Below are 12,406 nucleotides of genomic sequence, written 5' to 3' on the forward strand. Positions count from 1 at the left end.
GCTGCCGCTTAATTTCCCCTCCATTTTAGTACGTTCTCTTGCCTCGCAAGAAGGACTGGCCTTGGACGCGGAGAGGCTACCTACTTCTTTTTGTCCCCCGACTCTGGGCTTTGAGGGTCTGCCTCTCTGCTCAGGACCCAGAGCGTCCGGCAAAGCCAGTGCCGGCTGCGCACCCCGAAGCGCGACCCGCCCGAGGGGCGGGGTGTGACCAGAGAGTTTGAATGGGAGGCGCCTGCCGTGGGAAACACCCCGCCGCCCGCCGAGCTTCCTCGGCGGCGCAGCCTCTCCGGCCGAGACGCGCGCAGAGCGGCCGGGAGGCTTCTCTGCCCCCGGACCCCCGCGGCCCCGGTCCTCCCGCAGCCTCCGCTCCGGCTCGCCGCGCCGCCGGTCATGAGGCCGCTGTTTTACCGCTGCCACAACACCACGTCGGTGGAGAAGGGCAATTCGGCGACGATGGGCGGGGTGCTCTTCAGCACGGGCCTCGTGGGCAACCTGCTGGCCCTGGGACTCCTGGCGCGCTCCGGTCTGGGGTCGTGCCCGCCGCGCTCGCCGCGCCCGCCACCCTCCGTCTTCTACGTGCTGGTGTTCGGCCTGACGATCACAGACCTCCTGGGCAAGTGCCTCGTGAGCCCCTTCGTGCTGTTCGCCTACGCGCAAAACCGGAGCCTGCGGGGGCTGGTGCCCGGATCGGACAGCTCTCTGTGCCAAGCCTTCGCCTTCTTCATGTCCTTCTTCGGGCTCGCCTCGACGCTGCAGCTGCTGGCAATGGCCCTGGAGTGCTGGCTCTCCCTGGGGCACCCCTTCTTCCATCGACGGCACCTCACCCCGCGCCGGGGCGCCATGGTGGCGCCGGTAGTGGGCGCCTTCTGCCTCGCTTTCTGCGCGCTGCCCTTGGTGGGCTTTGGGAAGTTTGTGCAGTACTGCCCTGGCACCTGGTGCTTCTTTCAGATGGTCCACGAGGAGCGCTCCCTGTCGGTGCTGAGCTACTCGGTGCTCTACGCCAGCCTCATGCTGCTGCTGGTCCTCGCCATCGTGCTGTGCAACCTGAGCGCCATGCGCAACCTCTATGCCATGCACCTGAGGCTGCGGGGACTCCTGCGCTCTGGCCCCAGGGAACGCGCCGAGCCGGGCGCCGGCGAGAGGGAGGCGACCCCGCTGCACCTGGAGGAGCTGGATCACCTCCTGCTGCTAGCCCTCATGACGGCGCTCTTCACCATGTGCTCCCTGCCTTTAATTGTGAGTTGTCCGCGCTAAAGCTGAAGGAGACTGACGCGCAGTGCGCCGCAGGAGAGGGGAAGGGCGGGTGGGGCGTGTTGGGTGCAATACAAGAGAAGCTGCGCCCAGACACCTGAGGGTTTGTTCCCGCGTTCCACGGATCAGTTTCCGTTCCCTCCGCAGTCCTCAGGAGATAGAATCTGATTTGTTGAGCGAAAAGAGGGAAAGCCACAGAAATTTAGGGAAAGCAGGAACCGGACTGTGTCCCCTTAGTCCGGCAGAACCTCTCCAGTGCTCTGAGAAGGCCTCAGGACCATTTTTGCACCTCAGAGCTTTGAGAAGCAGAACTTGGTTTCTCCTCGGCAGTAAGAGTCCTTTCCCACTTCCCGATGGCTAAGCGAGGTTTTATTTCGTTACACCTGCCCATGATTTTAGTGGCATCAGAAATGCGCAAATGACATCTGCGCGTTCTTCCCACCCCACCTACCCTCCCCCCGCCCCCCGGTGTTGGTATGGAAAGGGAATAAGGGAAGGTGTAATCCTGCCAAACTGATTTGCAGACGCGAGTGACTAAAAGCGTAGGTTTAGTCTTATTTTTTTTAACTGATGTGTAAACTTTGAGGAGTGGAGGGCGCCCTTTCCCGTGCTGCCGCTGCAGGGGGTGATGGCTGCAGAGGCGGAAAGGCTGTTTGGACTAGCAGGTGTGGTGGAAGGTTTCAACTGGTTCTGTCGCTCTGATAACCTGTCTCGACCGGTGTTGTTTCTATCTTGGCAAGCGAGGTGACATGAGAGCCATTATCTTGTGTTTCAATTTACTGATGCAGGTGGTGGTGCAGATTGAATTATTTCATCGTTTTGGAGGTATTTCCTCCTGTGATCCCTGCCAAGACTTCTAGGAGTGGCTGAGGCTAGAAGTATTGCTCCTCTTTCTCTCCTGACTCCACAGTGTACTTGTTCAACATGAACAACGTTTAAATAAATTCATTGTCAAGTCCAAGTTTTTGGAGCCCTGAGACTTATGTGACTAGGAAAGTTAAGTTTTTTATGGCAGTGTAGCAGTTTTGGATATTACCTTCAAGGGTGGATGAAAGTGACATATAATGTGATTTTTTTTCCCTTAAATGAAGGTCTTAGTATTGGGCCAATAGTTGTCTGAATTAGCATTGGAACTCCCCAAAATAAATAAATATATAACTATATAAACAAAGAGATAAAGATATAGGTGGAGATATTTAGCAATGGTTTTCAAACTTTAGCACACTCAGACTCATCAGCAGTGCTTTTAAAGACATAGCTGGCTGGCCCTATTCTCCAGTTGCTGATTCTGATTTTTGAAGAATTCAGCATCCTCCACTTCACCTGCTGATGTAGAGATCATATTTGAAGAATGACACTCTGAAGCAGGAGTTAGCAAATAAGGACTAAGCATCCAAAGAGCTGGCAACAGCGATATTTTCCTGTGGATCCCTAGTTTCAGCAGAGGGCACTCTTCCCATCTGATTTTCCCTGTAATGGACTACATTCTCTAAACAAGCCCATTGTATATTCTGAGTATGTTTCTTAGTCAACCCTCTCTTATAGGAGCAGTTTTATAAAGTATCTTCTAGGGAATACTATTGATCATCAGAGATTTTTTGAAAGTCTAGATTGTGTTCAAACAGATATCTTGAATAGAGTATGTATTTTGATCACTATCTATCAAAGTGAACAAATTTGTCATAATTTCAGTAAACCCCCAAAATAAATAAAATTAAAAGGCCATTCATAGAATAAATATTACATTTCTAATACAAATCAAGTGACTTGAAAATATCAATTAAAATAACTTAATATGCAGGAAAATTTATATTGGTGAATACTGCATAGAAATAAAATGATTTGTCTTCATAATTTAAACATCGTTCAGTTACCCAGATGCCAACTAATCAAGCGTTCTCAAATAGTAAGAATTATATCTTTCTGGACTCCACTTTGAGGAGAAAGGAGCAAATATAAAGATTTAAGTCATATGAAGTGTTTCCTTTTTCAATCAACTCAAGTGTGTAGCCTGTTGCCATCCATTTATTCATTCATCTCACATCTGGAACCTACAACATTCCAGGCACTGTAATTCATTGCAGGGAATTAAAATGAGAAAAACCTCACATCTGCCCACAGAGCTATAATCCTGGGGGTGAGAGGGAGTGAGTAGGGCCAGAAAATAGTTTAGAAAAGAAAAGGATTAACTCCTAATAGATAAAACAGTGATACTAGCTAATTATTGAATTATTATGATATGCAAGGACCTGTTCTCAAGGTTTTACTCATACTATCTCATTCGAATTTTGTAACAATGCTGGAAAATAGGTTCGATTGTCCCCATTGTATAAATGAAGAAACAGAGTAACTTGTCTGAAATGTCATAGCCAGTGAGAGGATTCTATCTAACCTGGATAGTCAGACTCTAAAGCTGATGAGCTTAACCATCATTTCAAAGAGGCTTCGAGATGGGGGTAATTCTTTAGGTTGGCATGGAAAAAAGTAGGATTTGGGCACATGATCAATTTCCACATCTGTAAAATGGAGAGAATGAACATACTTACTAGGATTTTTGTGAGTATGAAACAAACTTTTTAAAGTAAAATGCTTAGAATGGTGCCTAGGAATATGAAACTCTGTATGGGCATTAGCCATTATTATTACTCTTTGTGTTATTGAACAGTTATAATGGGGGAGGGCTTCCAGAAACCTCTGTTTTCCTAAGTGCACTAGATGGGAGTATCTGAGCCTGCTGAAATGCTCTACTGAAAAGAGAATTAAAAGGTAAGGAAACAATTATGGGAACGTACATCTTCTCATATCCCTGACTGCATTGAATGGGTTTGGTCTGTGCACTTATTTGTATCCCCTCCCATTAATGTTGAGTTTGCATGTTTTCTGGTCCATTAGCGTCTATTTTGTCACATTATAAATTTTAAAATCTCAGTGGGCTTGAGGGATGTAAGGGTATTGAGAAAAAGCAGTTGGCCTCCAACCAAGTGGGAGGCAGTTGCAGTGCTGGTCAAAACAGCAGTGTTGACTGAATGGCAGGAAAGGGATGAGGCAGTTTGCAGGGCTACCCAGAGGCCAGAGACCTCAGGGAAGAGCAAGACAATAGGAGTGGCTGGGCACAGGTTTGTAGGCTTATCTTTCTGTCCCTGAATTATACTGCCTGGAATGTTGTAGGTTTCTTCCCAGTCTGAAGAGAGGATGCCAACCACAGAAAGATAAGCATCTGTGCTAAGAATAGCTAATTTACCTGAGTTGTCTCCTGTCTTTCCACTGGAATGCATGCATGCATGCATGCAAGTCACTTCAGTCTTATCTGACTCCGTGTGACCTATGGACCAGCCAGGCTCCTTTGTCCAGTATTCTCCAGGCAAGAATACTGGAGTGGGTTGCCATGCCCTCCTCCAGGGGATCTTCCTCATCCAGGGATCGAACCCATGTCTCGTACATCTGCCATATTGGTAGGAGGGTTCTTTACCACTACCGCCACCTGGGAAGCCCCTCCACTGGAATATTTCCTGTATTTTCACACTGATTAAAAGTTTCTGTTTCAAATGGACTCACAGACATAGAAAACAAACTACGGTTATCAAAGGAGAAATTGGGGGGAGGGATAAATAAGGGATTTGTAATTAACAGATACATACTACTATATATAAAATAGATAAAGGACCTACAGTATAGTAAAGAAAACTATATTCAAATCTTATAGTAACCTATAATGGAAAAGATTCTGAAAAAGGATATATATATATATATATATATATATATATATACACACACATCCACACATATATGTATATATATATACACATACACTCATAGATGTATATATGTGTATATGTGTATATATATGCATCTATGTGTGTGTATATATATATATATGCTGTACACCTGAAACATTGTAAATCAGTTACACTTCAATAAAAAACGTTCAGAGAAAGGGAAGTTTCTGTTTCATTGGTGCCTCCACACATGTGACATTTCACATGTGACTTATTTCTGTGCTAAGAATCAAGAACAGGAAGGAGGCAGAAGAAAGAAGGGAAGAAATTTAGTATTTTTGGGAGTCTGGTGACCCTGTTTGTAAACAATTCACTGGACTGGATCTGTCCCACTTCAGCTCTTCCTCTGCACTACCAGGTAGCGCTAGCCCTGCAGCTCTGACTGCCGGCAGGCTAGCTCCAGGGATTAGCCTGGGGCTTCCAGGAGGACCTGCACCTCCCTGGCTCCTCACTTGCACCCATCCATGACAGTGGCCAAAATGAATATCACAAGACAAACTGCCATATTCCTATGGAAAAATAATGTTTCCTAAGTGAAGTAAGGGAATTTATCACAGCCATAGACCTTTTGCTATCTTAATCTAATGTTTTTCTTTAAAACAGTATCGTGCTTACTATGGAGCGTTTAAAGCTGTTCCTGAGCAAAATGGAACCACTGAAGAAATTGAAGACCTCCGAGCCTTGCGCTTTCTCTCTGTGATCTCAATTGTGGACCCTTGGATTTTCATCATTTTCAGAACATCGGTGTTTCGAATGTTTTTTCGCAAGATTTTCATAAGGCCTCTTATGTATAGAAATTGGCACAGCAATTCTTGCCAAACTAACATGGAATCCAGTCTATAACTATGTTACCCTCTCTCATAAACTCAAGAATACATCACATCTTCTGCAAAGAACCATGAGCCACAAAAAATCTTATAATTTATATCCTTAAAAGTATGTTCCATAACAAAATATCTAAATGTATTTTCAAAACTGTTTGTTCATTCTTAACAATGTGTTGTCCCTCTATTCATGAATCAGTTCGGTGGAGTTTTTCACTTTGAGTTATAATATAATAACTATTATTATTATAACTAATAATAGTTATAATAGTTTTTCATTTCAAGTTATACCGGTTAAACTGGTAGCTCTTCAGTTGCTAAAAAATCTGCCTGCAAAGCAGGAGACCCAGGTTCATTCTCTGGGTTGGGAACTGGGCTCAATCCCTGCTTTGGGAAGATCCCCTGGAGAAGGAAATAGCAACCCACTCCACTGTTCTTGCCTGGGAAATCCCATGGACAGAAGAGCCTGATGGGCTACAGTCCACGGGGTCACAAGAGTCGGATTCCATTTAGCAACTAACCCAAACAGTGTTTAAAGACTTAAAGCAATTATAGTGATTGTTTCAATGTTTGCACTTGTTGTCCCTAATTTTTTAAGGAGATCTTAGGCCTCTGGGTCTTTATTTAAATTCAGAAGAAACACCACTGTTTACAATTATGTAATAGGTTGTTCTTAAATTTTCTTATTCTCCTTATTTCTAGTGAAAGTTGATTTGTTTATTGTGTATCACAATTGCCCCTGTTTAAGTCTTTTCTTTGCCAACTGATGCAACTACAGCCTGAATTAGAGATGCCCCTCCTAAAAGGGAGGGCTTCCCTGGTGGCTCAATGGTTAAAGCGTCTGCCCGCAATGCAGGAGACCTGGGTTCGATCCCTGGGTCAGGAAGATTCCCCTGGAGAAGGAAATGGCAACCCACTCCAGTATTCTTGCCTGGAGAATCCCATGGACGGAGGAACCTGATGGGCTACAGTCCACGGGGTCACAAAGAGTCAGACTCGACTGAGTGACTTCACTTTCACTTTCTTAAAAGGGAGGTGAAATGTAACTAGATCAGGCATTTGGAGCCTCCTTCTCTGGCCAACCCATGAGAGAAGGCTCACTACCTTGTGTGAAGAGCCAAAGCTATAAATAAGTAAATGCAAGGCAAGGTGTGACTGTGGTCTACAATCCAAAGAAGAAAAAAGTTCCTTTTATCCTTTAAGTCCAATTTCTTATTTGGAGGGTGTCAGTAGGCATGAAAATTTGGAAGTGGGCTACAAAATGTTTCAGTTTTTTGGAACCTCCATTTTGTAGGTTTATCATATTGATGGATTCTTTGGTGAGGAGGGATTTATTGTTCTTTGAAAGACTGGGATGTATAATTTCCCAGAAAGCATGTTTACTACAAATGGCTATAACAGAGCTGGGCATTCAGCACAGCAACAAGCTCACTGGGACTCAGTCAGCCTCAGCTGAGCGTGGTGGCGATGACCTTAACACCTACCTGTTAAAGCCATATTCTGCCCTTGGTGGAGATGGTAAGATCTTATGGAGGTTCCTGAGAAATACAGTTTCAAGCTGGAGCAGGGTATGGCTCAGATGGAGCACAACCAAGCACTTTAAGTGTACATTTAATTGTACATAATGTTTACAAATGTTAGCAACACTATGACCAAAAGGGAAAAGTGGGGAAAATACAGCTGCAGCTGTTAAACCAAACAAAAGACTGTAGACCCAGCTTGCAGGGAAGAACTTTTCACCTAGGGTAGAAGAATACATGGGGGCATCAGAGAGCTTTTGGCATCTGTGGGGTCCCTTTGTACCCAACACAGACTCTGAGCTGGAGAACCAGCTATGTTTGAATAGCCTGAGACCCCCATTTAGCCATCCCTTCCAAAGACCAGAGTATTTACCTTATTTCCAGTTTAGCAACAGCCCCGCTTTTACCTCTGGTTTATCTCAGAGGTGGTATTAACCTGGAAATATATGTGTATTTTTTGTGTGTACCAAAACTGTGAAATGGTCAAATCCAGGAATAACCAAATTATAAGCTGAGAGTGTGACGTGATGCAAAATACGCTCGTTTTCAACTTTAACTCTCACTTATGTGCTTAATGTGTGACTGCCTGTGTGTTTTATTGTCAGAGGAAGTTCGTTTTTTTATGCTCTCCTTTTGGAAAGTGTTATGATCATTGTCAAGATCATTTGAAAAGTTGCCAGGTGAATCAATAAACATAATTTTATAATATGTTGCAAAGAAAATTACTTTTCTTCAAATGAAAGAAAAGAATTTCATGTTTTGGTTTTGTTTCATTGTTTTGAGTAAAAGTTTACCAGCAGCCTTTCATTCTCTAGCAGTTTAATAGAATGGATTTTTATAGACTGTCCTATTAGCAAATACGTTACGTTAAACAATTTTGCATAGGTTTATTCAAGGAATTAGTGGTCCTTTCTGTCTAACACAATGGAGATACACCATCTGTATGAAATCCTTGTTAAATCAAAAGTCAACTGTTCAATGATCCTCACTGATTTATTCATTATATTATTAAATAAGTCTTAATTGACAGATATCTCGTGCCAGGCAATTAGGTGCTGAGGAAGAAAATACATAAGACTTAGTTCTGGCCCATAAGTTGCTTTTTGTCCAGTGGGAGAGACAAGCATGTAAACAGTTACAACAGTTACAGAGTACGGAAACCCCAGTAATAAATGTGCATGCAGAGTCCCATCGGAAGAGAAAATCTGAACTCAGGGGTACATAGGGCAGGGTTGTCACTAACCCTAACTCGGGGTAGTTCTGTAGGGTTGTCAGAACTGCACAGTGAGAAGATACCAAAGTCAAGTATTGAAGATGAGTAGGAATTTTGACTCCAGTTGAAAACTAAAGAAACTGACTAAAATAGTCCACATGAGAGGAAATACATATGTTTAATAAATGTAAAAAAGAATTCCTGTCTAACCAAAGAAATGTTAAATTAAAATCAAATTATCAGGGACCACCCACAAAAATAATTATGACTCTCAATAACAGAAATGCTCTTATTAAATAAAAAGAACACTGGTGCTCCCCTGGTGAGTTTATAAATCTGTCCACCTTTTCTTTCTTTTTCTTAAATTACTTATTTATTTATCTGTCTATCTATGGCTGTGCTGGGTCTTCGTTGCTGTTCCAGCTTTTCTTTAGTTGTTGCGAGTGGGGGCTACTTTCTACTTGCAGGGCACAGGCTTCTCATTGCGGTGGCTTCTCTTGAGCAGCACGAGCTCCAGGGCACTTGGGCTTCAGTAGCTGTTGCACATGAGCTCAGAAATTGTGGTTCCTGGGCTCCAGAGCACAGGCTCAACAGTTGTGGTGCACCGGCTTAGCTGCTTCACAGCATGTGGGATCTTCCCAGATCGGGGATGGAACCATGTCTCCAGCATTGCATGCAGATTCTTTGCCACTGAGCCACCAGGGAAGCCCTGTTCACATTTTCTCAATAGCAACCTGACAGTGCATATCAGGAGCCTAAAAGTGTTCTTTTCTGCCATTCCAGTGACTCCACTCTAGACTACTCTTCCAGAAAATAATCAGAGGGGCTGTCACAATTATGTGCAAAACTCTTCCATGTAGCATTGTTTAAAATAGCAAAAAAATGAAAAGGAAACCATCTAAATGACCGAAACAAGGGTTAGACAAACTCTTCATGTAGAATACACACACACACACTCATGAAAATAACACAGCCATATAACAAGATGTTTTCAAATAATTTATAAAAATTGAGAAGAAAGCTTACAGTGTCATATGAAGTAGAACAAGCCTGATACAAACTATTTTAAGGTATGATCCATAATTAAAGTATATATATGTGTGTGTGTGTGTGTGTATATATATATATATATATGTGTATATATATATATATATATGACCATATATATATATGACCTTGAAAAAATAAACCAGAGAATCAAAGTGTGGACCACAGTTATCTTTTTTATGGACATTTTCCCCATAATTCTTCATATTTTCCAAGTTTTAAAATAATAAGTAAAATTTTCTTTCGTATGAAATTCTTTCTTAAAATAATGAATAGAAATGGGCTGAGAAAACAAGGGGAAAAAGCATGCAGGACAAGCTTTCAAGTTAAAGGACCAATATGTGCAAAGCCATGCAGGAATAAAGGAGTATGGCATATCCAGGCTTAGTAGCTCCATTTGGCAGTAGCTTGGGAATTATTAGCAGAGGTGACGGGAAAAGAAGCTGAAAAGAGACGCAGTTTTCACACCGTCAAGGCTGTTGGGTCCAGGGAGAAGGGTTGGAGCTCTTGTGGGCCCATATTCTCACTGTAGACTTTGAAGCCAGGGTGCAGCTAGAATAGAGTTTGAGGGAGGCCACGCTGGTGGCATAGACTGCAGATGGGCAGATGGGGGCCTGAGGAGGGGTGCAGTCCATGCATTAGACCAGCGTCCTGGTTAAGGAAACGAGTAGGACCTGCTTGGGCTTCCCAGGCGGCACAGTGGTAGAGAATCTGCCTGCCAGTGCAGGAGATGCAGGAGACACTGGTTCGATCCCTGGGTCAGGAAGATCCCCTGGAGTACGAAATGGCAACCCGCTCCAGTATTCTTGCCTGGGAAATTTCATGGACAGAGGAGCCTGGCAGGCTACAGTGAAGGGGTCGCAAAGAGTCAGACACAATTGAGCGTGCAGACGGGGACTTGCTTGCCTGGCTGCTTGCCTGTACGTGGAGTGCACCAGCTCAGAAGAAAGGGCCCCCTTTGATGATCTTTCTACTGGGAGGAAGCACAAAAATGCTAAATATGCAGGCCCAGAAGCACCATGCCACCAGAGAGGGACAGAGGAGAGGAGGAGCTGAATTCAGGCCACGCCAGGGAAAGGTGCGTTGTACAGCTTTTTAATAGGTAGAGCTGATAGGGAGGATTCCAACTTATGACTCAGCTGTGCCTTTATTCTTCTTTCAATATACTCAGGGATAAGTTAGGAGAGGGAAGAATTCTGAAAAAAGTCTGTTTCTTTTTTTTCCTGACATTGCCAGTATACCTGGATAGAAGATCGCTGTTACGATGCTAATGAAGCTTCTGAGTCAACTGTGGATTTTAATTATACATTACCCAGCTCGCAAAGAGCTGGACATGACTGAACAATGACAACAACCACCCAGCCATGTTAAAAAAGGGCCAGTGATTAAGACCATTAACTTAGTTCCAAAAGTCCATCAAAGGCTGACTGGGCCAGGTACTCCTGAAGTTTTTGGGGAGAGAAGGGATCCTACGAATAAAAGCAGTATGATGGTCCTAGACATTCACTAGCCACGCAGCCTTCATGCTCATTTAACTGAAGATTTCTGTGTTCTAGGCCAGCACTTCTCAAAGCCGGATACTGGGCCAGCAGCCTCAGCATCACCTGAAATTTGTTAGAAACATACATTCCCCAGCCCCACCGCTACAACAGCAGAATCAGAATCTCTGGGGCTGGGCCCAACAGTCTGCTTTAAGGTGATCCTCATGCATGTTCAAGTTCAAGAACCACTGCTCCACCAAAAAAAAGAAAATACTGGCCAAATGACCAAAAAATATGCAAAGAAGTCTCCATTCATAATGTTTCTCTGACCTCTGGTTCTCATATCTTTTCAGTTGTAATCACTGACACCTAACTCCCCAAAGCGTGTTATCTGTAATACTTCCGTTACAATACTTCTGTTCAGGCAGTCATCACAGCTCATTACTTCACATACTCATAGTATTAATGGCAGTGAAGGAGCCTTTGGCCCGTGACGGAAAGATGCTCCTCCAGAGGAGCTGCTTCTTTATCCTCGTGCAGATGCTTATTGGGTCTAAGACTAACAGTTGTTTCGTTGTGAAATCAAACTAAGCAAAGGGCATTCATTCACAAAATAACATTACCAGAGATTATGTCTAAAGGGAAGCTTTCATTAGGAAATTGATTACATACTAAAATGGTGCATAAAACGTGCATATATTGTTCAAATAATGAAGTGAACATTCAAGTAAATGCCATGCAGGTCAAGAAACGGAACCAGAGGTAAACATTATCCTGACATTGGGATGACCACGTCTTCACTTTTCATTACTTTACCACCTGAGTGTGCATCATAAGAGTACATCATAAGAGAGTACTCTTTTATATCTTTCTCCCGAGCTTAGCACTGTGTCTCATATCAGATTCCTCCCACACAGACACGGGACAGGGCTTGAGGTGTGTGAGATCTGTGGAGCTCGTGTTCTCAGGAGAAAGGCAGTGAAGGAAGCTGGGACAGGGCAGTCACAAGCACTAAGCAAAGATGAAGTCTCAGCTGCAGCCTACACCCTGAGCAAAAACACCACAGTGCTGGACCCACAGGTCATAAGCAGTCTTTGGCCAGGGTGCACTGGGGGTGGCCTTCAGGTCAAGTGCAATTTTCCAGGAGCTTCCCTGGTGGCTCTGTGGTAGAGGATTCTCCTGCCAATGCAGGAGATGTGGGTTCAGCCCCCAATCTGGGAAGATCCCATGCCGGGAGCCAGCACACGAGATCCCACCCATGACAAGGTCATGAGGAGAGACCTGACAGGCAAGG

General features: G+C 44.1%; 1 protein-coding gene across 1 annotated transcript; it reads left to right on the forward strand.

The window, feature by feature from the left end:
• The first annotated feature begins 390 nt into the window (after window positions 1–390).
• PTGDR (prostaglandin D2 receptor) lies at window positions 391–6,026 on the forward strand. The gene is made up of 2 exons (XM_052647208.1): window positions 391–1,236; window positions 5,631–6,026. Exons 1-2 carry the CDS (start codon window positions 391–393, stop codon window positions 5,868–5,870), a joined length of 1,086 nt encoding a protein of 361 aa, XP_052503168.1. The 3' UTR covers window positions 5,871–6,026.
• Window positions 6,027–12,406: the final 6,380 nt, after the last annotated feature.

This window comes from Budorcas taxicolor, chromosome 10 (genome assembly GCF_023091745.1).
Source record: "Budorcas taxicolor isolate Tak-1 chromosome 10, Takin1.1, whole genome shotgun sequence".
In the NCBI taxonomy this organism is placed as follows: Eukaryota; Metazoa; Chordata; class Mammalia; order Artiodactyla; family Bovidae; genus Budorcas; species Budorcas taxicolor.

What these genes read in the sequence shown, in the direction of transcription:
- PTGDR (XM_052647208.1), top strand. Translation starts at nt 391, where the DNA reads ATGAGGCCGCTGTTTTACCGCTGCCACAACACCACGTCGGTGGAGAAG. An exon ending in TGTGCTCCCTGCCTTTAATT is followed by an intron (nt 1,237 to 5,630) that starts GTGAGTTGTCCG and finishes TCTTTAAAACAG; the next exon opens with TATCGTGCTTACTATGGAGC.